This window comes from Lissotriton helveticus, chromosome 2_1, assembly GCF_964261635.1.
Source record: "Lissotriton helveticus chromosome 2_1, aLisHel1.1, whole genome shotgun sequence".
Classification (NCBI taxonomy): domain Eukaryota; kingdom Metazoa; phylum Chordata; class Amphibia; order Caudata; family Salamandridae; genus Lissotriton; species Lissotriton helveticus.
In genome coordinates this window covers 166,854,265-166,880,843 of record NC_136059.1, presented here as the reverse complement: position 1 = coordinate 166,880,843, position 26,579 = coordinate 166,854,265, and the positions used below count along the sequence as shown (strand labels likewise).

At 44.9% G+C, this 26,579-nt stretch overlaps 1 protein-coding gene across 1 annotated transcript in view; it reads left to right on the top strand.

The window, feature by feature from the left end:
- The window catches only part of LOC144817834 (C-C motif chemokine 21-like), a 41,060-nt gene extending 20,139 nt beyond the window's left edge, over positions 1-20,921 (top strand). The window contains exons 3-4 of the mRNA XM_078674687.1: positions 13,343-13,544; positions 19,655-20,921. Of these exons, the coding sequence (XP_078530813.1) occupies positions 13,343-13,526 (184 nt within the window). The 3' untranslated portion in view covers positions 13,527-13,544; positions 19,655-20,921. The remainder of the gene's footprint in view (positions 1-13,342; positions 13,545-19,654) is intronic.
- The last annotated feature ends 5,658 nt before the right edge of the window (positions 20,922-26,579 follow it).

The following is a 26,579-nucleotide window of genomic DNA, read 5'->3' as shown; positions in this document are numbered from 1 at the left end:
CTGTGGTACCCCCCACATTTGCATAAACAAAGCGGCAGGCACCGCGCGGTGCCTGCCGCTTTGTTTATGCAAATGCTGAAATGCATTTCTAGCATTGTGGCGGGCGGTACTGAGAGCACCGCCCACCACAATGCTACAAATGCAGGATGTGCCCGCCACTGTGGCGGGCACATCCTAATGCCCCCCACGGGACCCCCGCCCTAAAGGCGGGCGGTCCCAATCCCCGCTAGGATGACGGGCGGACCTTGTCCGCCCGTCATCCTAATGGACCCCTAAGTGTTCTCTCCTCCATGGATCCTCAGTATAGCCTCAGTGTTTTCTCCTCTACTGATCCTCAGTATACCCTTAGTTTGCTCTCCTTCATGGATACTCAGTATAGCCTCAGTGTACTCTCCTCCATAGATTCTCAGTATACACTTAGTGTTCTCTCCTCCATGGATCCTCAGCATACGCTCAGTGTTTTCTCCTCCACGGATCCTCAGCATACGCTCAGTGTTCTCTCCTCCATGGATCCTCAGCATACACTCAATGTTCTCTCCTCCATGGATCCTCAGTATAGCCTCAGTGTTGTCCCCTCTACTGATCCTCAGTATACACTTAGTGTTCTCTCCTCCATGGATCCTCAGCATACGCTCAGTGTTCTCTCCTCCATGAATCCTCAGCATACACTTAGTGTTCTCTCCTCCATGGATCCTCAGCCTACGCTCAATGTTCTCTCCTCCACAGATCCTCAGTATACGCTCAGTGTTCTCTCCTCCATGGATCCTCAGTATACGCTGAGTGTTTCTCCTCCACGGACCCTGAGCATAGCCTCAGTGTTCTCTCCTCCATGGATCCTCAGTGTACGCTCAGTATTCTCTCCTCCATGAATCCTCCGCATATGCTCAGTTTTCTCTCCTCCGCAGATCCTCAGTATACGCTCAGTGTTTTCTCCTCCACGGATCCTTAGTATAGCCTCAATGTTCTCACTCCCACAGATCCTCAATATACGCTTAGGTTTCTCTCCTGAATGGATCCTCAGTATATCCTCAGTGTTCCCAACTTCACAGGTCTCCAGCACACACTCAGTGTTCTCTCCTCCACAGATCATCATACATCTTCATCATACGCTCAGGGTTATCTCCAACTTGAAGGCAAATTATATCACATGCAACAAGAGGAGTTAAACATCTTGCTGCCCCTAACATCAAACAGGTCAATTTCCTGTTTTTTTACATTTTTGTGACTCCCTCTCTTTATTGAGAAAATTGCCAACAGTAGAAACACAATAGGGAAAGACATGCCCATGGTGCTGCAATTTCCTTTTGAGAATTAGAGTTCTCAAACGTAGCCATTGGTAAGCCCTTTGGCTCACCCAAGGATCCCTGCCCTGCCTACATTATGAAACAACGCTCTGCTTCTAATGAGCATTGCACGGCTATCCCATCTTTGTCCAAGGCACATGGTATGCATAACTGAATGGCGGTGGTGCAGTGCTCAAGTGGTACATAAAGTACATAAAAAAATGAAGTGAATGACTTGTATAGTAAATAACAATGTCATTGGCTGTGAATTTTTTAAATACAAGAACTGGGGATTAGTCAGTAGCACAAGGTCATGACCTACTAATGGTCTTGAGCAACATAATCCAATTGCTAAAAATCTGTTGCTGATGTTTCAACCCTTATTGAATTTATTGAAGGTGGTCTTTCTCAGGATAAAGGTTTGGCGCCAGAAGTTCTAGCTTTCTCCAAAAGTGCTGAAGGACCCAATCAGCATATATGAATTGACTGTAACCCTTTCTAGTCAATGAACTGCAAAGACTAATTTTGTAGACAATACACACTTAATATCAGGAAAAATAGCCAGTCAGTCGGTTCAATGTTTACCCAGACAAAGGTGATGCTTATTATACAGCACCGCCTTCACTATCTCCTGTGATACACAGCACAAGTAATATACTAAGTGATACAGAGCAGAGTTATATTTTTGGTATGTGTTCACTTTTGGGACCACTGATATCAGGTAGGGAAAGGGAGACAGGGCCCTCAGTGCCAGCCATGAAACTAGGTGACAGTGGTCCACTTGCTCCTGGGGAAAGTCAAGTGTACATTATGGGAACATTATGTGAGGCAAAGTATCATGATGGACAGAAAAAGAGTAAGAGGGGGACTGTCAGATAAAGAATTGTACACTTTTGACATTGGCATCCTTATCACCCTAAAGGGGCAACCACTGTGGGTGCGTATGGGTTGATATTTGTATAACACGAACCCAGCTAGCAAGCAACAGAGCAGATAGTGTGCATCAATTGAAGATTATACAGATATTTGCCACTCTTTCAGGTCCTGGAAGATTAAGTCATTTGCTCAAAACAATAATGTTGAACAGGTACTCTGGGCGGGATAGGAACCAAGGGCCCAAGCTCCCAGGTCCATAGTTCTACCCATAAAGCTATAACTCCTTTAATAGTTTCCTTGTACCGTATCTCTATAAAAGATATTGATCGACTGGGGATTTATGGTCTGGGTGAAATAGTTTATGTGCAGCATCCCAGGACAAACGAGATTAGAGCAACATTGAATCATATACTTTTAAGTGAAATGGAGTTTATCTAACTTATGAAGATGTTCAAAGTTCATTGGGGGAAGGTATAACGTTACGTATATATTAATTCTGCGGGTGAGAGCAAGATCCTTCCGAGCGTGAGCCTTTTGGCTTTTTCTTTTTAAGGCTGGCAAAAGATAAGTGGGTTACTGCAGGGTGAGGAGATTTTTTTTTATTTTTTATTTCAGTTTGTCAGAGATACATTTTGTTTTGTTGACAAAACTTTAAAACTTAAAGAATAATAATAAAACATAATATAAATGATAACCAAACACACGCAACATATATTTAAAAAAATAGTTAATCATTTCTATGAGAAAAATAAAAACCTTCTATAAGACACCTATCTCATGAATACCTGGGGTCAGTACTTTTGTCTACTACGGGTCATCTGGAGTTGATATAATCCTTACTGCACTGTGTAGTTGAATGCTTGGTATACAGTGCACACACGAGTAAGCAGCTTCCCTATAGCAGACGTCTGCTCTAGCCTCCCAGCAAATGTGGACTGCTACAAAAGATCCATTAACAGCATTTATTGCCCGCGCTATAATTAGTGGTATAATTTTCCTATCAAATGGGAATATTTCCCAGAGTGAGCATTAGGGGACCAACATTTGCTCAGTATTTTGCATCGATTCATCCCTTCAGTAATGGGTGTAACCACACTTTTGTCCAGATGATGCCCTTTTCCAAATGGTTTTGCTTGGGTCGAAACGTCAACAAACTGTACTAGTGGACTGATACCGATTAATATAATGTATATCGTATATTCTTACTGGTTTGGCACAGATGCTCATATATAGCCATGAACATCAGTTCACCAAAATGCCAGGGATAGTGGGAGTGACATCACACGCCCTTCGACCTTCAGTTTCACTCACACACACATGCTTACACATACACACCTATTCACACGTTCACACACACTCCTACGTTAACGCACACACCTGCACACAACATGCATCTAAAAGCATTTTTTTTCACTTACCTCAGCTGCAAGGGCAGGTCATATTCCAGCTAATTTTGCTCCATTTGTTTTATTACACTAACAGTGAGTAATGAACAATTATTCATTATTAGTGTAATAAAAGAATCAAGAGACAACAAAGAGAGTGCAGCCCCAACCGATGACCACAAGAATGAGCTGCCACTGTGCTCCCGTCACTGATTTTGGGACCTCTGAGGCCAGGGGTCGCAAAGGCAGTGCCGGGACAGCTGCAACCCCTGCAGACCCTTAAATGACAACCATTTATATAGCACCAGCGCACATTCATTCACATTTGTCACTATTCACTTTTCTCCGTGCCGTCTTGCTGGAGCACCTGTTTTATAAAGCAATGTGCTTTTCATACCGTTAATGAAATTATACAGTGAATAAATCTGTTTTCTTCCAATAGGTGCGATTTGCACGTGTTGCCAAGAGCGTCTTGGCCTATAAATGCCTTCAAGGGGACCATTGTATATATTAAGTTGATATACAGTGAGAAGGAGAAGCGTGGCTCAGTGGTTAGAGGCAGCAGACCCGGAAGCTGAGATCGGCCGTGGACCAGGGTTCGATTCCCCGCCTCGGCGGGTCTCGGGCTCAAAAATTCCACGGACTCGACAATTCTCGCTCCGGTGCCTACTCGACTCACGGGGTCACACTCTGCGACTCTGGGCAATAGCTTGCTTAATCTCCACTACGGCCCCTCGCGGCGGGATGCCTGGCTTTCACCTTGTGGATACCCTGCCGGGGAATACCAGGACGGGTTCCCTAAGCAAGCGCCTTGATACCTTCGGGTGATACGTGCGCTATATAAGTCGCAATACATTTACAGTGATTATCTGCCCAAGTCATTCATCTCCAGCTGACTTAACAGAAAAGCATTGGCAAAGCCAATATGGGAAACCATTTTGACCTACTACTTTGTCAATGATTTTTGCTGATGCTATGCAGCACCGGCAAAAAATTAGGAAAAAAGGCACAATGATGGTGTCACTGCTTCTAGCGCATTATTCTGTAGGTGCACATATATGTGCATGATTATGTATGTGCATCACCAAGCATACTCGTGCCTGCAATGTGACATGTGCTCCACTGAGTTTTTATTTTTTATTTACTGATCCAAGATGGCAAACATCTCTTGGATCGATAAAAAAAATACTTGTGTGAAAGTGCTTTTCATAAAGTATAGCAACCCAGCAGAAAATGGCAGCTGACGGGCCCTCCCAAAAAATCTAATATTTTATGTTAAGGGCTGCGCGGTGTGGGGCCGCAACTGGGGATGGGGTGTGCGGAGCGAATGAGAGGGAAGCAACAGGTGGTTCAGGAATAAAAAAACAAGCTTTGGCATAGCCAATAGGTCTCGTCTTTTAGAACTTATAAGTGTTTAGCCAGAGATATTGACTTTACCATTGTCTTTAAGCTGTGCTGTACAGAAGTCTGCATCATGCTGAAAAGTTATAATAAAGAAGTGTCAGAAGTATTTTTGTTACCCTAGATATGACTAAAAAAGCATTATGTACAACTGAACGACCCTATTAAAAAAGTATTAAAAAGAATGTCTTGAGGGTTTTTTTGTCCTTTCAATGCTGGCAACTTGTATCTGCCTGTCCCAATGGTTGCTTGTTGTGTTTTTTTTGTTATGGGGGGAATAAATAACAGGAGGGTGAAGGTCAGTCAGTCAGTCAGTGAGAGAGAGTCATTCAATGAGAGAGCCAGTCAGTCGGTCAGTGAGAGTGAGAGAGTCAGTCAGTCAGTGAGAGAGAGTGAGAGTCAGTCAGTCAGTGAGAGAGTGAGAGTCAGTGAGAGAGTGAGAGTCAGTCATTGAGAGTGAGTCAGTGAGTGAAAGAGAGTGAGTGAGTGAAAGAGAGTGAGTCAGTGAGATAGTCAGTCAGTGAGAGTGAGTCAGTCTTTTAGCGAGAGTCAGTCAGTCAGAGAGAGAGAGTCAATCAATCAGTGAGAGTGAGTCAGTCAGTCAGTGAGAGTGAGTCAGTCAGTGAGAGAGAGTGGGAGAGTCAGTCAATGAGAGAGTCTGTCAGTGAGAGTCTGTCAGTGAGAGTGAGTGAGTGAGTCAGTCAGTCACTGAGAGAGAGTGGGAGAGTCAGTCAGTGAGAGAGAGTCAGTGGTGAGAGAGAGTCAGTGGTGAGAGTGAGTCAGTGGTGAGAGAGAGTCAGTAGTGAGAGAGAGTCAGTAGTGAGAGAGAGTTAGTGAGAGCGAGTCAGTGAGAGTGAGTCAGTGAGAGTGTCAGTCTGTCGGTCAGAGAGTCAGTGAGAGTCTGTCAGTGAGAGAGAGTCAGTGAGAGTCTGTAAGTGAGAGTGAGTCAGTGAGAGTCTGTAAGTGAGAGTGAGTGAGTCCGTCAGTGAGAGAGTGAGTCATTGAGAGTGAGTCAGTGAGAGTCTGTCAGTGAGAATGAGTCAGTGAGAGTCTGTCAGTGAGAGTCTGTCAGTGAGAATGAGTCAGTCAGTCAGTGAGAGAGAGTGGGAGAGTCTGTCACTGAGAGTGAGTCTGTCAGTGAGAGTCTGCCAGAGTCTGTCAGTGAGAGTCTGTGAGAGTATGTCAGTGAGAGTCTGTCAGCGAGAGTGAGTCAGTGAGAGTGAGTCAGTCAGTCTGTCAGTGAGAGTGAGTCAGTCAGTCAGTGAGAGAGAGTGGGAGAGTCTGTCAGTGAGAGTCTGTCAGTGAGAGTGTCAGTGAGAGTCTGTCAGTGAGAGTGTCTGTCAGTGAGAGTATGTCTTTCAGTGAGAGTATGTCTGTCAGTGAGAGTCAGTCAGTCAGTGAGAGTCTGTCAGTGAGAGTCTGTCAGTCAGTGAGAGAGAGTGGGAGAGTCTGTCAGTGAGAGTCTGTCAGTGAGAGAGTTAGAGTGAGTCTGTCAGTTAGAGTGAGTCTGTCAGTGAGAGTGAGAGAGTGAGTCTGTCAGTCAGTGAGAGTGAGTCTGTCAGTCAGTGAGAGTGAGAGTGAGTCTGTCAGTCAGTGAGAGTGAAAGAGTCTGTCATTCAGTGAGAGTGAGTCTGTCAGTCGGGGAGTGAGCCAGTCAGTCAGTGAGAGTGAGACAGTCAGTCAGTGAGAGAGAGTGGGAGAGTCTCTCAGTCAGTGAGAGTGAGTCTGTCAGTCAGTAAGAGTGAGTGAGTCTGTCAGTGAGAGAGTGAGTGAGAGGGAGTCTGTAATTCAGTGAGAGTGAGTGAGTCTGTAATTCAGTGAGAGTGAGTCTGTCAGTCAGTGAGAGTGAGTGAGTCTGTCAGTGAGAGAGTTTGTCAGTGAGAGAGTAAGAGTGAGTCTGTCAGTCAGTGAGAGTGAGTCAATAAGTCAGTGAGAGTGAGTCTGTTAGTCAGTGAGATTGAGTGAGTCTATCAGTGAAAGAGTCTGTCAGTGAGAGAGTGAGAGTCTGTCAGTCAGTGAGAGTGAGTCTGTCAGTGAGAGAGGGAGAGTCTGTCAGTCTGTGAGACATTACAACATTTGAAAAGTGATAGAAGTTATCTTTATCCACTTCTTAAATTATCAGAAAAAATGGAGTTGAAACCATTTATCTTTCTTGATTCCACAGATGTAAATACCAATTGCTCCATTCCACGCTACATTAACCACAAAAGACTGATGCAGATGGGTTATTGGTTATTTGTGCAAAGCTTTTTTGCTATGGATCTGACACGTTTGGCTTTTAAGAAGTGGCAAAGCGATACCAAAGGGGATGATGGACGGAGCGTTTGATCAAATCAAACACTCACCCCCTGTCAACTGATCTGGGTTTAATCCATCACCATCCTTTAGCTCACTCCACCACCCCAGTTCAGACATGGCCGTATGCAAATCAGTCTGACCCTGTGCCTCATGGGAACAGTCCAGCCCGAACTGCCAAGCCAGGTCTTCCCTGGACCGGAAACCAGCATCCTGGGACCGGTTTCGGGTTCATTATGTAATGTAATGTAATGTATGTATACTTGTAAAGCGCACTATCACCTTTCAGGCATCCTGGCGCTGTATACCGCTGTGGAACCCTTCCTGGCTTTCCCTGTGAGATGCCCCTTATTGGGCACCCCAAGGTGAAGCCAGGCATCCTAGCGCTTTGGGGGCCGTTGTGGAGATTAAGCAAGCTATTGCCCAGAGTTGCAGAGTGGGACCCATGATTAGCGTAGGCACCTAGGCGAGAATTATTGAGTCCTTGGACATTAAGCCCAAGACCCTGCCGCGTCGGGAATTGAACCCTGGTCCATTCTTTAGCTCACTCCACCACCCCAGTTCAGACATGGCCATAGGCAAATCAGCCTGACCCTGTGCCTCATGGGAAAAGTCCAGCCCGAACTGCCAAGCCATGTCTTCGCTGGACAAGAAACAAGCATCCTGGGACTGGTTTCGGGTTCAAAACCCTCATCAGCCAGGCTATCTTGAATCCATTGGCAAAGTGAGAAAGGGACCCATGTCTGGGCATACCCTGCCCACTTAGGGCAAACAAAGCGATATCAAAGGGGATTATGGACGGAGTGTTTGAGCAAATCAAACACTCACCCCTAGTCAACTGATCTGGGTTTAATCCATCATCATTCTTTAGCTCACTCCACCACCCCAGTTCAGACATGGCCATATGCAAATCAGTCTGACTTTGTGCCTGGTGATGGATGAAACCCAGATCAGTTAAACAAAGCGATACCCTTTTGGTATCGCTTTGTTCGCTCTATGTTGGCAGGGTATGCCCTGACGTGGGTCCCTGGGTCAATTTGCCACTGGATTCAAGATAGCCTGGCTGATGAGGGTTAAGAACCCGAAACCGGTTCCAGGATGCTTGTTTCCGGTCCAGGGAAGACATGGCTTGGCAGTTCGGGCTGGACTGTTCCTGTGAGGCACAGGGTCAGACTGATTTGCATATGGCCATGTCTGATCTTTGGTGGTGGAGTGAGCTAAAGAATGATGATGGATTAAACCCAGATCAGTTGACTGGGGGTGAGTGTTTGATTTGCTCAAACGCTCCGTCCATCATCCCCTTTGGTATCGCTTTTTTTGCCCTAAGTTGGCAGGGTATGCCCAGACGTGGGTCCCTTTCTCACTTTGCCACTGGATTCAAGGTAGCCTGGCTCATGAGGGCTGTGAACCCGAAACTGGTGCAAAGATGCTTGTTTCCGGTCCAGGGAAGTCATGGCTTGGCAGTTCGGGCTGGACTGTTCCCATGAGGCACTGGGTCAGACTGATTTGTATATGGCCATGTCTGAACTGGGGTGGTGGAGTGAGCTAAAGAATGATGATGGATTAAACCCAGATCAGTTGACTGAGGGTGAGTGTTTGATTTGCTCAAACGCACCATCCATCATCCCCTTTGGTATTGCTTTGTTCGCCCTAAGTTGGCAGGGTATGCCCAGACGTGGGTCCCTTGCTCACTTTGCCACTGGATTAAAGATAGTCCGGCTGATGAACCCGAAACCGGTCCCAGGATGCTTGTTTCCGGTCCAGGGAAGACATGGCTTGGCAGTTTGGGCTGGACTGTTCCCATGAGGCACAGGGTCAGACTGATTTGCATATGGCCATGTCTGAACTGGGGTGGTGGAGTGAGCTAAAGACTGATGATGGATTAAACCCAGATCAGTTCACTGGAGGTGAGTGTTTGATTTGCTCAAACGCTCCATCCATCATCCCCTTTGGTATCGCTTTGTTCGCCCTAAGTGGGCAGGGTATGCCCAGACATGGGTCCCTTGCTCACTTTGCCACTGGATTCAAGATAGCCTGGCTGATGAGGGTTATGAACCTGAAACTGGTCCCAGGATGTTTGTTTCCGGTCCAGGGAAGACATGAAATGGCAGTTTGGGCTGGACTGTTCCCATGAGGCACAGGGTCCTACTGATTTGCATATGGCCATTTCTGAACTGGGGTGATGGAGTGAGCTAAAGAATGATGATGGATTAAACCCGGTCAGTTGACTGGGGGTGAGTGTTTGATTTGCTCAAACGCTCCGTCCATCATCCCCTTTTGGTATCGCTTTGTTCGCCCTAAGTTGGCAGGGTATGCCCAGACGTGGCTCCCTTGCTCACTTTGCCACTGGATTCAAGATAGCCTGGCTGATGAGGGTTATGAACCCGAAACCGGTCCCAGGATGCTTGTTTCCGGTCCAAGGAAGTCATGGCTTGGCAGTTCGGGCTGGACTGTTCCCATGAGGCACAGGGTCAGACTGATTTGCATATGGCCATGTCTAAACTGGGGTGATGGAGTGAGCTAAAGACTGATGATGGATTAAATCCAGATCAGTTGACTGGGGATGAGTGTTTGATTTGCTCAAACGTTCCGTCCATCATCCCCTTTGGTATCGCTTTTGGGAAGTTACAAGCACAAAGAAACAAGACTGTTTGATTTACAACTGTCCCTAGTAGGCCTCTTGGGAAAATTGAGGTTTGCACTGAAGAATTAGAACAATGCTGTACTTTTAACCTGAAGCAGCTGGTGAAGCCACCAGCTATCAAACAGCGCACTCTGCTGGCATGTATTGGACAAAGCATCAGTTCTTATGTTAAGTAAGCACAGCGAAAAAGTAAACAAGGAATGTGCGTGAGCTAGAGGGGGAGTATGAGGTGTGTGTGCGTGCGCAGTCTGCTCATTTTCAAGCACACACTTTGCTTGTTGCGTACCCCTGCTCGCTCCCGCAATGTGGATGCCACCACAAGCACGAGTGTGTGCTTGAAAATTAGCAGAGCGAATGCTAAAGACCCTCCTTTGCAGTGCATGTGTGCTGCGTAGGCGAGACATAAAAATCAGGGTAGTGGAGGAGGGAACAACACAGAGTGCGTGGGGTGGGGACCGCTATACCTGTTAGAAGTAGCACACAAGGCAGGGAGCTAGTTTGAAGAGGAGGAGCAACATCTAGATTGAGGGGGTGGCCATCAGACAGAGCAGCACATGAGAGACTGAGAACAAGACAACACTCGCACTCTGATGCCGCCCTTAAACAAAACAAACTAGTGCCCTAAATGTGAGCAGTGAATGGATACATGTCAACCAGTCAAGAGAATGGTAAGGAAGCCGTGCTCCAAGGGAGGTACAAACACAAGATTCAGAAGTCAAGTCATTGAGTAAGAAGCAAGCAAAGCAAGCAAATAGACTGACAATAAAGCCCACCAATCATAAGCAATGGACAGGATCTAAACCCACCGTTAGTTTTTGGTATGGTCGACAAGAGGCTTACGCCTACAGACAGCAAAACGCTGTCCAGTACGAGAGACCTAGAAATTACTCTTATAGTAATAGTATTTTTTCTAGCATGTCTGTGGCAGAAGGGAGATCAGGGCAGATGACAGCTTCTCCCACCTTAAGATCATGGAAAGGATATCAAGTGTTTGATGGCAGAGGCCTTTTTTTAAGAAAAGGGGTATACAACCTTTACCACGCAACTTTTACAACGACCTACCTTTACCACACAATTTTTACAACGCAGGATCCATTACAACGAAGTACCATTACAACGCATGTTTTTACAACGCAGATACCTTTACAACGCATACCATTATAACGTAAGTATTGGTAAGTACATAATTTTATTAAAAATATTATAGGTTTGGGTTTTTGGGTAAATGGGTATTTTTAGGGTTCAGGGCTAGGTTTGGGTTTTTGGGTAAAGGGGTATTTTTAGGGTTCAGGGCTAGGTTTGGGTTTTTGGGTAAAGGGGTATTTTTAGGGTTCAGGGCTAGGTTTGGGTTTTTGGGTAAAGGGGTATTTTTAGGGTTCAGGGCTAGGTTTGGGTTTTTGGGTATAGGGGTATTTTTAGGGTTCAGGGCTAGGTTTGGGTTTTTGGGTAAAGGGGTATTTTTAGGGTTCAGGGCAAGGTTTGGGTTTTTGGGTAAAGGGGTATTTTTAGGGTTCAGGGCTAGGGTTGGGTTTTTGGGTAAAGGGGTATTTTTAGGGTTCAGGGCTAGGTTTGGGTTTTTGGGTAAAGGGGTATTTTTAGGGTTTAGGGCAAGGTTTGGGTTTTTGGGTAAAGGGGTATTTTTAGGGTTCAGGGCTAGGTTTGGGTTTTTGGGTAAAGGGGTATTTTTAGGGTTCAGGGCTAGATTTGGGGTTTTGGGTAAAGGGGTATTTTAAGGGTTCAGGGCTAGGTTTGGGTTTTTGGGTAAAGGGGTATTTTTAGGGTTCAGGGCAAGGTTTGTGTTTTTGGGTAAAGGGGTATTTTTAGGGTTCAGGGCTAGGTTTGGGTTTTTGGGTAAAGGGGTATTTTTAGGGTTCAGGGCAAGGTTTGGGTTTTTGGGTAAAGGGGTATTTTTAGGGTTCAGGGCAAGGGTTGAGTTTTTGGTTAAAGGGGTATTTTTAGGGTTCAGGGCAAGGTTTGGGTTTTGGGGTTCAGGGGTATTTTTAAGGTTCAGGGCTAGGTTTGGGTTTTTGGGTAAAGGGGTACAGGGTAAAAATAAAATAAAATAAAATAAAATTAAATTACATTAAATTAAATTAAATTAAATTAAATTAAATTAAATTAAATTATTATATTAAAAAAAATATTATATACTTACCAATACTTACGTTGTAATGGTATGCGTTGTAAAGGTATCTGCGATGTAAAAACATGCGTTGTAATGGTACTTCGTTGTAATGGATACTGCGTTGTAAAAATTGCGTGGTAAAGGTAGGCGTTGTAAAAGTATGCGTTGTAACGTCATACATCCAAGAAAAGGCTATGTATGCCTATAAAGTGGCCTGCTGTCCACTACAGGGCTTGAAGACAGGACTCTTAAGCCAAAGTTTGCCTGCAGACATTCATCACATGCCCCACAGTTTTCTCTGAAATATTTTAATGTCCCTGGGTCCTTTCCCAATTTTTTCAACAATTATTAATGTAAGGGAAAATAAATATTCCTAAAGGGCTACAGGGCTATGCCTCTATAAAGAACAGTTGAATATGTACAGTAATAGAAAGGCATGTCTAATTAAGGGCATTTATATGCTGGGAAAAGGGAAAACACAATATTTGGCACCACCTGGCAGTTGTACTGCATTAACTGATTCACAAAGTATTATGTATACAGATGTTAAAAGGGGTGGGACACCAAAGGTTTCCCCTGCTGCCTTCTGCTTGCGACTATCCTGGGAAGTGATTAAGAAAACCTGTATTTACATGCATTAGCTTATTAAAACCAGTCCTATTGGCTTTGCCAATGTTAGCTCAGTTTCTACTTGGTCATTTACGAAAATGACAAAGAATATTGCATTCAGCTAAAGCAGTATAAAGCGTTCGCTGAAGGCATAGATTTTAAAATCCATGCGCCCTATTTACAATTTTACTAATTTGTCCAAACCCGAGAATGGTAGAGGCTTGACGACGATTTATAAAACCTATCCAATTAAAGCATAAAGCAACTCTAGCTCATGACTTAATCATGCTGTGTAACTCTCCAGCCAATGAATTAGTTTGTCATAACTTCTTTAAAAGTTTTTTTAATTGTTTCAAAGTAGAGCACATAACCGTAACATTTTATTCAATAGAATGTTGCACAGGTGGATTTTAAAGAATTTCCATTGTTCTATATTTATAATGATTTTTAAGTTTTGTGATTATATTTTAATAAGGATGAGTTCATGTGTATGTATTTGTTGATCTCAGTAGAGGTCTGAATCAAATAAAATATTGTATTGTATTGTACTGTACCTCAGGATACAGAGAGCTCTGTATGTATCTATTTACTTGGTCATTTTTTTAAGAAATGCTTTAATTAGTACAATTAAGCAAGAGAAAATACCAACTTTTCCGAATTCACTTTTGCTCCACTAGTACAACTACAGTTCTTAAGTATTCTGCATTGTTTTGCCTCCACTCAGGTTCATCACAAAGGCTGACAAGAAGCTGTGTGCACCCCCTGAATTGCCCTGGGTCCAGAAACGCAAGAAGCAACTGGACAATAAGAAAAAGCCTGGTGGGACGCCAAAGAAGCCAGGTGGGAAGAAGAACAACAAGCCCAACAAGCCCAAGAAACCCAAGGGCAAGCAAGCACCATCCGTGTGAGAAAGAAGATGTCTCGTGGTAAGACTTGGAGAGGAGTCTGGGAAGGTCTTCCGATTGATAGGAGACACCCAGATTGTGATGAAAATGTATGGATTTATATTTACTTTAGTTTTCCAGCTAGCTTCCTGCTGATGTACACAAAAACATTACATGCAAGAAGCAACAAAGTTGTAAACGATTTAAGATAAATATTCATCCATGAACAAAGTAGTCTACATTAACCTCAAAACATGCTCACATGTTGCGAGTTGACAAACATTGCTCTTTGTGAAGTTTTCCCTCTATTTCTCGCTGAAAGCTTTCAGTGGCAGAACTCTATTAAACAAGGTGTTTGCAAGGCTTTTCCCGTGCAAAATTTACATTTGTCTGAAGATTTCCCCTGTTATTATTTGTCGCACGTTGCAAACTTTTTCGGCAAATGCATAGCTATTAAAGAAACAAAAAAAGGTAAACATCTATAGAAGAAAAGCCTAGGAACAAAAATGCAAACAAATAAACAAATAAATATATGAAATAGCAGCAGCCCCCTCCCCCAATCTGCAAATACAAATCTGGCAGCCAATACATACTCCAAAACGAGATAGTACAAGCTGTTGCCCCTCTATGGATCTCATAAACCTCCATCTACCAGAAGCCTTCAAAAAGGCGCAAACCCCATGACACACTTTGTAAGTATTTAACAGAAGGAGGTGAAACAGTGCATCCTTTCACTAAAACCTCAATATGTTTTAAAACGGTTTTAAAACAGCTTTAAAGTATTATCTAAAAAAGGTACAACAAAAACATAAAATGCATCAGGGTTTGCTCTGAAGAATCATCACAGGGGCAAACTGTTCTTGAAAGCGGCACCTGTGTGCCTAACCCTGGGAAACTCAACAGCCCTCTCACAGTGCCAGCCCTGAGACCAAAAAGGAGAGACCTTTCCCACCGTGACATAAAGTAAAGTGAGATACAGAACATTAGTTTCAAATTCATGAAAATCAAGATACAGGCTGACAGTCTATTCGTTCATTTCACTTGCAAATCTCTGGGAGTGGCAGGGATCTAAAAACAGCAAATTGGCCTTTTCATTCACCGATTCCTTAACTGTATCCGGTGAGTCACACAGAGTTGATACATTCAGGACATCATACATTTTAATATATTTGCTATTCACGAAATGTCAAGACCTTTATCTAAATTCAGGCAATGCATGATAATTTCCCTGTTTACAGTTGCCTCGTGGTTAAAAAGTGGATCCAACTTGGCCAGGTCAAGTTCTGTGTGCAGGATACAATTCGAGCTCGAGGGCGGCAAGTGCATGATCCGCCTACAAACACTGGTTTCTTCGGACTGCAAGGCATCAGTATTGCCAAAACCCCAGATCCCAGCAGCACAGACACAGTGAGCGTTATAGATGTTAAGATTTGGGGAGATGGTTCACCATCCATCCCGCAAGGATAAATGTAAAACTGGGTCAGCTGCTCTACTCAACTCTAGGCGTGCACTTCTGAACTGGGGATGCCAAGTCCCTGTGCTGCTAAAAGTAACACTTAAATTGTTGAGGTAATTTATACCACCCAGAGGAATTCCCTTCACCTTTATCCTAGCTAGGGATATCTTACCTGGTCCACAGGCCATTATGTGCAACATGTTGTAATTTGTTTACAAGTCGACAAAGGGCTCCCGGGGTCCGTGCCATTAGAACTGCATCGTCTGTGTAGAGTAACGCAGGAATGAAAGTGGTCTTAATTTTAGGGATTATGCTAGTAAGTATGACCAAAGTAGAACACAAGTTGTTAATATGATCACTAAGGGCAGTGGGGTCAGAATACACCCCTGCCCTCCCCACCTCCCCCCCACAAGTGCACCCCGGGGGCACCCTCTCCCCAGACAAGCGGGATATTCCCCCAGTTTTGCCAAACCAAACCCTGCCAACCAGATTCTCATAAAGGGAATAAAGAAAGTGAATTCGCTCCAACGTCACCCCCAGATCTGGCACAATCAGGCAATGTTTGATCCTGTTGACACAGTCAAAGGCAGTTGACAGGTCCATGAAAGCCACGTATAGTGGACAGCGCTTGGCCATGGTGTATTTGCCAATTATCATATACAGATTCAAGTACTGTTTAACGGTGCCCAGGACCTTGCCGAAACCAAATTGATAGAGGCATAAGATGTTATTGCCATTTGCCCAGGACTTAAGCAGGTTGTAGATGACCGTCCCATTGACTTTTTAAAGAGCTGTCAATTGAAGGGATGAGATGGTAGCACCCTGGTGAATTACAATTCCCTTTCTTAAAATTCGGCACGATAGTTGAAAAGGACCAGGATTCGGTAATCTGCCTAACCAGAGAGTTATTAAAGGTTTTCAACTTCTTGTAGTTAATTAAGCTCTGTGACATTTTACATCCTTAGTAACAGTTAATCCAGCCTTATTTCTGGTCCTGGTTTTAAAGCTTGGTATTGTTAATGGAGACGTCTTCATTGACAATGTAACCTTCTCTGATTTGTTGCAGGCTGGGCATGCGTGTCTCGTCTGGGATTGGTTGCAACAAACTGAGGCTTGCAGGCATGGTTGGAGAAGTGTGGGGGTCTAAAAGGGCCTCAGTTGATTGAGTGCATGAGAATTTTCAGTTGTGCTGTAATTTCCTGAAGTGACATAGCACTTAGGTGTGGATGTGTCAAGAAGCACTTCATGACAGCGTTTTTGTCTTTAAAACTGTGTAAATTGATCTTGCAGTAGCAACACCTACTAACTTCTTCTGCACCGAAGTGGCAGACTGCACCCACATCTACTGCCCCCCGAGGTTGGGGGCTGTCTCTACTGAGTGACTTAACACACAAAAAGAAGGTCCTCTTTAGTTTGCAATTTAAAATCATCACTGGTTTGTTCTGTTCTTATTCCTGGAAAGTAAACTAAAGAAGGTTCACAACAATATAAAGGCTGTATTAACTGCCCATGGCTTCAACCACTTCCTTACCAGAACACCACATAAAAAGTGATTGACACTTGCAAAAGATACAATTTTCGACAACTCATCCATTCACTCGTTGCTATAACAAGACTCTTGACATATCATTTCTATTGCCCTCTCCTTGCAGTGCACAAAACTACCATGTGCAACCGCCAACCCCATTAACACCTTCGGCGCTGAGGCACAGTGGAGCTGTGCTCATGACGAGCTGAGCTCGTCATAACAGCCGTGGAACGCCCACGCGGGGATAATACCCCTCCTTTACGGGGTGTTCCATTAAGTGGGCGGAGTCATGACGAGCTCAGTTCATCATGAGCACAGCTCCACTGTGCTGCATGACGAGCTGAGCTTGTCACGATCACAGCGGCGCCGCGTGCAGCCCCCCTCCCCTCCGCGCCGCAGGGGAATTAGCCCCGCGGCAAAGGGGTTAATTCCTGAAAGGAATCTGAGGCAAAGATGTACTAAGCGTTTGCATGAACCTTCTCACCCGAGCGTTGATACAAGCATAATGCCCAATGGTCTTACATCACGTAGCCCTAAATGACTCATAATGCATTTCACACATCAGTAACAGTGCACACACCCCTAGGATTCTTAGGCAAAGTTAGATCTACGAAAATAGCTCGATATGGCTTTGTGTGAAATTCTAGCAAATAAAACAAGGTGCAAACAATGGGCAAGTCGAATATCATGTTATAGGATGAAGCGGCGGCTCCTCAGCCAAGGTGGAGGTGCGTTGCCCCACTGCTCTGTGAGCAGTTCAAAAAGGAAAAATAAAATGATAATACCGCAATGTTATTATTATTCTAATTTTCCGATGTGGCTCATCTGGTTAGGGGCAGGGGACAGGGGGAGGAGTGGTGTGCCCTCTCTTAAGTGCACTTGACGGTTTGGCCGTAGCTGTATTGCACAGCCTGGGTGGAGAGCAATCGCAGCCTCACAGTCCCTCTCTGAACGCCGAACCACGGCGCTCATACTAATCACAACACTACTGCAATGCAGAGTTGTGATTGGGTAGGGGAGTCTGGGAGCCTGTGTGGTTCCTGGTTCCTGCTCCTGGAGTCGACTGAAGAGCCAAAGAGGACCGAGAGGCAGCAGACAGCCTGCAATTAAGTGGCTTAAAAAAAATTGTTTTTCATTTACCCAACTTCCCGGGCACCCACCCCACTGCGCCAACGCCAACAAGTAGCAGCTGCCACTGATAACATGTAATTTTTTTTAAATGACACTTTTTGTACGGCTTATACTGGGGTGTCTGTCATCATTTATAAATGTGTAATGGAGAGAGTTACTTAAGTACAAATATTTAGCAAGACACTGCTGTCTCACCTTGTGTGCTGTGGCTGAAGCACATCACACTAAAACACTGTTTTTTTCATCAGTGTGGCGATTGACACTCCCGACCCTGTGCAGCCCGACTATTGTTTCAACTCCGACTCAGCCTATGCACTCGATTCACTCGCTGCAGAGGTTCCGCACTCACTGAGGAGTCTCTGCACTGCACACTTTCTGAAGTGCACAGTGTGGAGTTTCCACCCCTAGAGGCCCATTAGGGTGGCGGGTGGATTGCCCCCGCCAAGCTGGTGGTAGCCACCGCCGGCCTGGCAGGGCAATCCGCCCGCCCGCCATCCTAACCAGAATGAGAACCCTTCCAGAACCAGTATGGGCTGCAACATATGCCTTTCGGAAAGGCAAGCGGTCTTCACTTCGGGGGCCCACTGCGGGCCCCTGGAGTGAAGGAGAAGTGGGGGGTGCATACCCCCCAGCATTTGCATAAAGAAAGCGTCAGGCACCGCGCGGTGCCTGCCGCTTTGTGTATGCAAATGCATACATGCATTTTTAGCATTGTGGCAAGTGGTGCTGGGTGCACCGCCCGCCACAATGTTAAAAATGCAGGATGCGCCCGCCACTGTGGCGGGCGCATTCTAATACCCCCCACGGGACACCCGCCCTTATGGCTGGTGGGTCCCAAGTACAGTGAGGATGGCGGGCGTGCAAAGTCCGCCCGCCATCCTAATGGCCCCCCTAGTGTGGAGATTCCACACTCCTAATTTTACTGCACGTAAGTTACCTTCGTGAATCGTGCCCTTAATATCGAGGTTTGGAATGTAAAGCAGGGCTCACCTTCTCTGCACTGACTGCATATGGAGGTTCATTATTGTCGGGTCTGACGCTGGTTCCAATGGAGGAGCATGCCATGGGGCAGTTATGGCATTGCATTTCATCGGACACTTGAGTTATTCCCTGAGATGGGCCAGGTTGCAGCAATGTCCACGTAGCATTCACAGGAGATCTCTTTATACCCCTGTTAGAGTGTTTTGAAGATGTTTCCTGCTTTGCATTCTTCCCATGTCTCCTAAAACAAATACGATGGACAATGTCATTGAAGTGGCCCTGAACTGCCTGGTCTACACATCTCCTTCAACATTACTTTAAGGAAGTGATAATGGAGGGAATTTAACCTTGTTATCAAGAACAGCTGAAATCCAGAAGGGATATTGTTTTGGGACTTGTTTTTGCTCCTTGTCTTGTATCATTAGACTTCTCTGCATGTCCATATGCACCATCCTAAAGGCCTTTTGTGCTTCCTAACTGCACCATCTCCCGTATTCCCCAACAACCCTTTTGCATTTCCCACTCACACCATCTTCCAACAGACCTTTTGCTCTTCCCAAAAGGTCTATATCTCAACACTTATTTTGCTTTTCCAATATACACCATATTCAACAGCCCTTTTGCACTTCCCACAAGGACAATCTCTCAACAGCTCTTTTGCGGTTACCAGAAGCATAATCCCACAATAGCTCGTTTGGGTTTCTCAAAAAAAGACCATCTCCAGCCGCCCTTTTGCACTTCCCATATACACCATGTCCTAACAGCCCTTTTGTACTTCCAAAGACAAACATTGCTCAACAGTCCTTTTGCATTACCCACATGCACCATCTCCCAATTGCCCAATTAAGTTTGTGAAAAGCATCTTTACAATTAGGATCCTATTGAAACCATCCATAAGGTTGCAGGTAACATCAATACAAGTATATAAAGTTTCAAAACAATGCATAATCATATTATAAAAAAGTACCACTTGCCCTTGATATATGATGGCCAAGTGTGACAGTTCCTGTATGCTTTCTTATAGGTGTTAACATAATCTCATTATTTCTTCTACAGGATGGAGCGGCTTGGGTACTATTGTCCGAAGCCTGGTGGACTCTCCTGTGAGGTGGACATCCTGTGTTTTAGAGTCTAAATTAATCACGCTTGCTGAATCCCTGCGGCTGAGATGCTTCCTCTCTGGCGTTTTCAGCTGATTGTACTAAGGACATGTGTTGACAATTTAAGGATTGGTCGCTGCCAGGTCCTTGCAACACGTGCCAAGTTGTCGTAGAGGTTCTTAAACAAGAGGAAACGCACTTCCCGAGAACGAACAATATTAATCACTTTTCACTGATGTAACATATTTTTCATGGAAAATGTTCTTGCCATGTACTCTTAGGATAGTCTTCTAAATGTGGTGTCTCCCTAGGGATGTTCACAAATCAACACGAGGACCCACACACCCTGGGAACAACAACATTTTTTTTTTGTGAATGCTGTAGATCTTTTTGGCCTTAACAAATGCAAAGCGGATCATGAACCCAAGAGGAGTAGAAAGGTCCCAAACAATTAAAATTGCTCCCCCTGATATTTTAAAGGCAACATACTATTATAGCTTTTTGTAAAGCCTCCTTGAAAGCTCATCTCTTCCCTTCATCATTGTTCTGTTGTTTCTGAAGGTCTCTCCTCTTCTGTTGGTCGGCGCTAGGACACTCTTTTGGGTATTCGGGCTACCATGCCTTTCGTTTGGATGGACGTCAGTACAATGCAATCATTTTGATCGCTGTACTTTACAACGCGGTTTTCACAATGAAAGTCGTTACAACGACTTGCGTTGTAGGGCGCTGGATTGAGGATTAATTTCATTTTCTATTCCAACTCCAGCCCACGTAACAGTAGGGAAGGTGTTGGAATAGAAAATCAAACTATTCCTTAAGCAAGAGCGCCATCCAGCGCAAGTCGTAGTAATGACTTGCGTTGTAATGGCTGTGTCGTGAAGGTCACACGGTGTAAACACCGCGTTGTAAAGGATGTTTCCCCTTTGGTTTGATAGTTACAAAGTCTAACTGATACTAGCATGCTTTCCTTACAGGACTGAATGTGCTAATGTCCAAATACCCTGCTGGGCAGGGCAAATAGCATTCTGTTTGGAGAACAGAAATTGGTAATTGTGTAGAAGTAGAATGGAATGCTATATAGGATTAAGAAAAATGAGCAGATCCAACTTGGAAGCTTGTATATTAATCTTTGTCAATCTTTTGTTTGTAATAGCACAGAACAGTGAATGAATATAATCCCTCTTTTGTATGCATTGCATTTAAATAAATGTTTTATAACATTAGCATTGTTTATATTTATTCGAGGTATAAGTCATTAATTAAACAATTGCTTGACACCCAAGAGCAGTTCTTTTGCATTGAGAAAGGGACTGCCAACCCACCGGCAATTACAATCCAGATGTTTGCAGGATATCCACATTAAATATACATGGAGCATTGGGATATGAGTGACAATAGTTTAAATTATTATAATTCAATAATGATAACATTTCAACATAAAGGTTTGCATACCAATAAGTAATGTAAGGTAGTTAATACATAACAGTTTAGATTTGTTTTAATTGCGTCACTCTCTGAATATGACTGGTGTTGACAAATATATATTTAGGGCACTATACTAGTCCAGCAATGTAAGGTCCCCATTATTGGGTTATATGCCATTGTTGTCTTTCTAGTATCAGATGGTGGTTTTTCAGTGCTATCCGACTCCTAGAGGGGATGGGTGGTATGAATATCAGGAGGTGGAGTGTTCCTGTGTCAGTGGGGCAAGGAGGTGGAATGACAGAACTTGAAGAAAGCACATGGGGACTCTCCTATGACTAGAAAGCTGAGATTGTTTGTGCTTTGGTTCGTAGTGGGGCTTGTTAGCTGAAAAGGTGTTGAAAAGATTTGTAGGGGTCAAATCACGTGCAAAATTGGATGAATTTGTTAGTGCTTTGTGCATAGTCCTCCTCTTGGCAGGGAACCAGCTGGCCTGGTGGTGGTATGCTGAGGAAGGGTTGTTCTTGGGTAAATTGAACAGAGTTTGAGTGGCAACGCTTTGCACTATTTCTAAATGTTAATGTAAATGTAAATGTACAGGAATTTATATAGCGCAAATCACCGAGCGGTTTCTAAGCGCTTGCTTAGGGAACCCGTCCTAGTATTCCCCTGTGAGATAACCCCGGCAGGGTATCCGCAAGGTGAAAGCCAGGCATCCCACCGCGAGGGGCCGTTGTGGAGATTAAGCAAGCTATTGCCCAGAGTCGCAGAGTGTGAACCCATGAATCGAGTAGGCACCGGAGCGAGAATTGTCGAGTCCATGGACATTTTAGGACTCAAGACCCCACCGAGCCGGGAATTGAACCCTGGTCCCGGGCTGACCTCTGCTTACAGGTCTGCCTCCTCTAACCAGTGAGCCACACTTCTCCACCATTTCTAGTGGTGCAGGTGTACCTGGCTGATGAGCCCTAATATGGGCAAAACTGGTCCTGGGTTGCTTGTGTTCTGGAAGGACCAGGCCAGGCAGTTCGGGCTTGACTGTTCCCATGAGGAGAAGGGTTAAGGCTGATTTGCATATGCCTGGGGTTAAACTGGGGTGACGTAGAGAGCAAAAAGACAATGAATTGGAAGGCTACCCTGAGCGATTGCCAGTGGTCAGACAAATTGCAAGGATTGCTCCCATTATCTTTTGTGAGTTTGATGTACCGCCCTAAGTGGCAAGGGTATGCCCAGACGTGGGCCAGTGCTCACTGTGATAATTTAACCAACTATACCTGGCTGATGAGCCCTAATTAGGGCAAGACTGGTCCTGGATTGCTTGTGTTCCAGAAGGACCTTGTCTGGCAGTTTGGGGTGGACTGTTCCCATGAGGAACAGGGTCATGACCAATTTGCATGTGGCTGAGTTCAAACATAGGTGGCATAGTGAGTAAAAGAATGATGGGTTGGGATGCTGCCCGAGCGACTGATAGTGGTTAGACAAACTGAAAGCACTCCTCCTATTACCTTTTGGTGTTTGATGTAAATGGGAATGTCTATAGTTCTAGAGCAGGGATGAGAGATTTGATTGTGTTCAATGTTGTGTGTAGTAATGAAGGTTACATTTTCAAGGGCTGCAGAGAACCCCAATGCTTCTGACATAATTCAAAAAATTCAAGGAGTCTGGAGGAAAGTGGATATAGTTTGTAAGTGGGAAAGGAGAAACAGAGGATGGAAATACAACACCTTAGTTTTGGAGGAATTTTACATGAGTTACATTAGTGCAATCCAAGGTCAGATGCCATAATGGAGTCTGAGATGCATGACTGCAGATGTGGAAATCTTGGGAAGGAGATGACGGCTTGGCTATCATCAGCAAAGAGGAAAGATGAGAAGCTAAATGAAGAGATGATGTCGCCAACAGAGGTGGAGTAAATTGAGAAAGAAATAGGGCCATGGGGGACACTACCTCAAAGTGGTTACCTGTTGATCTCTTTGAGTCCCACTTAATTAAGAATGACTAGAAAGGCACCAGGTGAACAAGTTGTGAACTACACAAGCTATGCAAGGTATCTCGAGAGTAGAGTAGGATGGTCAACAATGTTTAATGATGAGGAGAGTTGCAAAAACATGAGGACTGAAGGGACTTGGTTGTGATCTCCAGTAGAGATTAGGTTTGATGTGTGTGAAAGGTATTTTCCCTGCAGGGGAGGGAGAGGGAGAAGGAGACGAGCGGATCGGAGCTCTGGGAAGGTAGTGCAGGATCAGACCGTCAGGAGGGAGCAGGCGGAGGAGTACACTGAGAATATAGAGAATGTGTGGGTGAATGTAGAGTTAGATGTTGATGCTGGTGGGGTTGTGGGACCTCGAGCGAGGCCCCGGTCGGGGTAAAAAAGTAGAGACCCAAAGCACAGCACCAGAACCCAGGCAGTCCCTACAGGAATGCCAGGGTTTCCTCCATTCTAGCAGCACCGGCAGTCAGCCCACTCAGCCGCCAACCCCTTTAAGGAAAGGTGTCCAGGTGCAGACGAAGGTCTCGGGTTATCCTGCAGGTAGTAAATGATTAGTTCATATGAGGCCGTCTGATATATGGCCATGAGCCATTCATCTGCTTGGGGGGGAAAGAATGTTTCACCAAAACTAACTTTTTCAGGATCCTCAACAAGATGCAGAGCCAGCAATATGTACAAGGTTTTTTAATCATCTTATTATGTTTGCATTCCACTAGAATTCATGTTTAATCCAATATTTTTCTTCATTTTCTCATTTTTTCTATTTCATTCATTTTTTCTTCAATATTTTAACTGGTGACTCATAGGGCTTTCGAGTAGCAGCACTAGAGAGTTCAAAATCCTTCATGACGCTTCCTCCTAACATAATACCGAATGCATTTCGGGATCATTCCCTTCCTCAGGGGTAACTACAATGTAAAATGGTAAAAAACACCCATCAGTGCGGTCTATTAACCATAACAATCTACTTAAATCTTCCATACTCAATACCCTCATCCCTTGTTAATCACAATGATTATGAAGTGCCTAACAAAACCACAAACTACATTACCCAGAATCCCACATTCCTAACACTCACAAATATAACTTCAATATTAGATGTAAAAAGTCTGCATGTTAACACCTGTGTAGCCTCCTACTACACAACTTAACCCGATAAAACACACACTAAATCTGGGAATGTAAAATACACAAGACTCTTACATGCCACCCCATTGGGTATCATGTAAGGAGGACGCGTCATGAAGGATATTGAACTCTCTAGTGCTGCTACTAGAAAGCCCTATGAGGCACCAGTAAAAATATTGATGAAAAAATGAATGAAATAGAAAAAAAAGTGAAAATGAAGAAAAACTATTGGGTTAAACATGGAATACAATTGGTATGCAAACATAATATTATAATTAAAAACTTGTAAATATTGCTGACTGTGCATCTTGTTGAGGAACCTGACGAAGTTCCCTTTGGTAAAACCTACACTCGGCACGCACGGATGGAGTGCGTACCAAGATTGCACACCTTCTACACCGTTGACCATGGTGAACGTTTAAATAGAACTGCTGAGTGCACTCTCCAATTTTTCTGGATAAAGGGAATGCCAGTCTCAGAAGTTTCAGCTTTCAGCTGTTGTCTGCGCCATGTGGAGCAACTGGTGCTCAGATCTTGAGAGGTTCGGAAGCCCGCGTAGACATTAAGAAAGAGGTCAGGGTGAAACAGCTATAGGGAGATTGGCGCACCTCACCAAGCATGGAGCCAATTGCCTCCCAGAAGGGGCAAATAGTGGAACAATCACAGAGGACATGTAACAGGTCATACTGTGTTTAGGCATAGTGCCAAGAGTCAGAGTGGACGTCAACCGCGCTGACCGCAGTTTCGCCAGAGTCCAGTGCCAGTAGTGAAGCGACTTGAAGAGGGAGAACTTCAGCCGGGCTTCTCTTGCTCTGCCACTCAGGGCCTTCAGGTGTTCAGCCCAGTCCTCGAGTTCGTATTAACACCTGGAGGTGGGCCTGCCATTTAGTATGCAGACTGTCCAGCAAGAGCGTCGAATAAAGATGACAGGACAGGAGGCCCTAGAAGGTGGACATCACCCCTCAGAAGAGACCGTAAGCCTTCAGGTATGACACAACCAGCGAGAACAGGAGGGCCCAGTGTCGCCGGTCTAGCGTGCGTTCCAGGCAGTGTCGCAACTGCAGGTAACACCAGCACTAGTCTTGGAGAAGCACAAACTCCTCCCTCAACACCTCAAATGGCTTGATGGTGCCCTGGGCACATACCTGTTGGACGGTGGGTATACCTGCTGCGCTGCACTCTCCCCAGTCAAGCACCTAACGGGACCATGAGACATCTTCTGCCATTTCCCGAAACTCGGATTAGGGAGAACACTAACATAGCTGCCAAGCTTCCCAGGTCCATGTAGGTTGACCAAATGACATGGGTGCAAATTCAGGACAAAGGGCCAAAATTCAGGACACATGGTTGAAATTCAGGACAAAACCTTGCTGAAAAAAAGGTACGTTTTACAGACACATCAGAGGAAGTTGCACAGTAGTATAAATACATAAAGGGGCCTTTGGTGAACCAGCATCATTCATTGGCCTGTTAAATTATAAATTGTTACATTTAAACTTTGCTTCAGCCCACCTCAGCATACAGCAAGGGGCTATAGTTAAACCCACTTCATCATTGTGCCCTTCAGTGTGAGCGATGGCACAAAGTCACAGCCACTGTTCATATTTGCCTAAAATAGTTCCTTTCTCTTAAACTACAAAGTAGGTTAAAAGAGGGCTTTTTAAATTCTGTTTTTTTTCTTAATTTGAAATACGGGCTAGTTATATTGTATGCACTCCTTTGTAAAGTTCATGGGCTGTGTGCCTCCGGAAGCTTATGCATTCCTGCCATGGTGCCCTAGGCCGATGCAGGCACAGACACACCACGTTCTGTAACTGCAGCATGGCCCAATGTCATTCTGTATGAGAGAATAGGCAAAGACAGAATGACGATGGGGCTAATTGACAAGTCTGGGAGGAGCTGTGGAAGCCTCTTCACTTGAAAGAAATGCAAGATGGCCCCCAACAGTGACTGCTGTGAAACCCCTGAGGCTTCTCAAAGGGGTCATGGCAGCCATGTTTGTCACAGGGTTCATCGCAGATTCCTGCAAACCCCAGAATTACAGGCAAAAGGCGTTTGTAAAAAGATTTATAACGGACAACGGACTAGACACCAAAATAACAGGCCGTCCGTGAACTTTACGGACGGTTGGTCAACCTAGGTCCATGTGTGATGACCTGCTTCAGTCCAGGTTTTTTTTAACTCCTTCCTCGCTCATGATGGAACCACGCCGTCATGAGCCACGGGCAGCGTGTGCTCATGACTGCGTGGTTCTGTCATTCTGCGGCCGCTCTGCCCATGCAGCACTGATTCCCCACCTGTGTGGGTGAATTAGTGAGTGTGCAGAGTCGTGACGGAACCA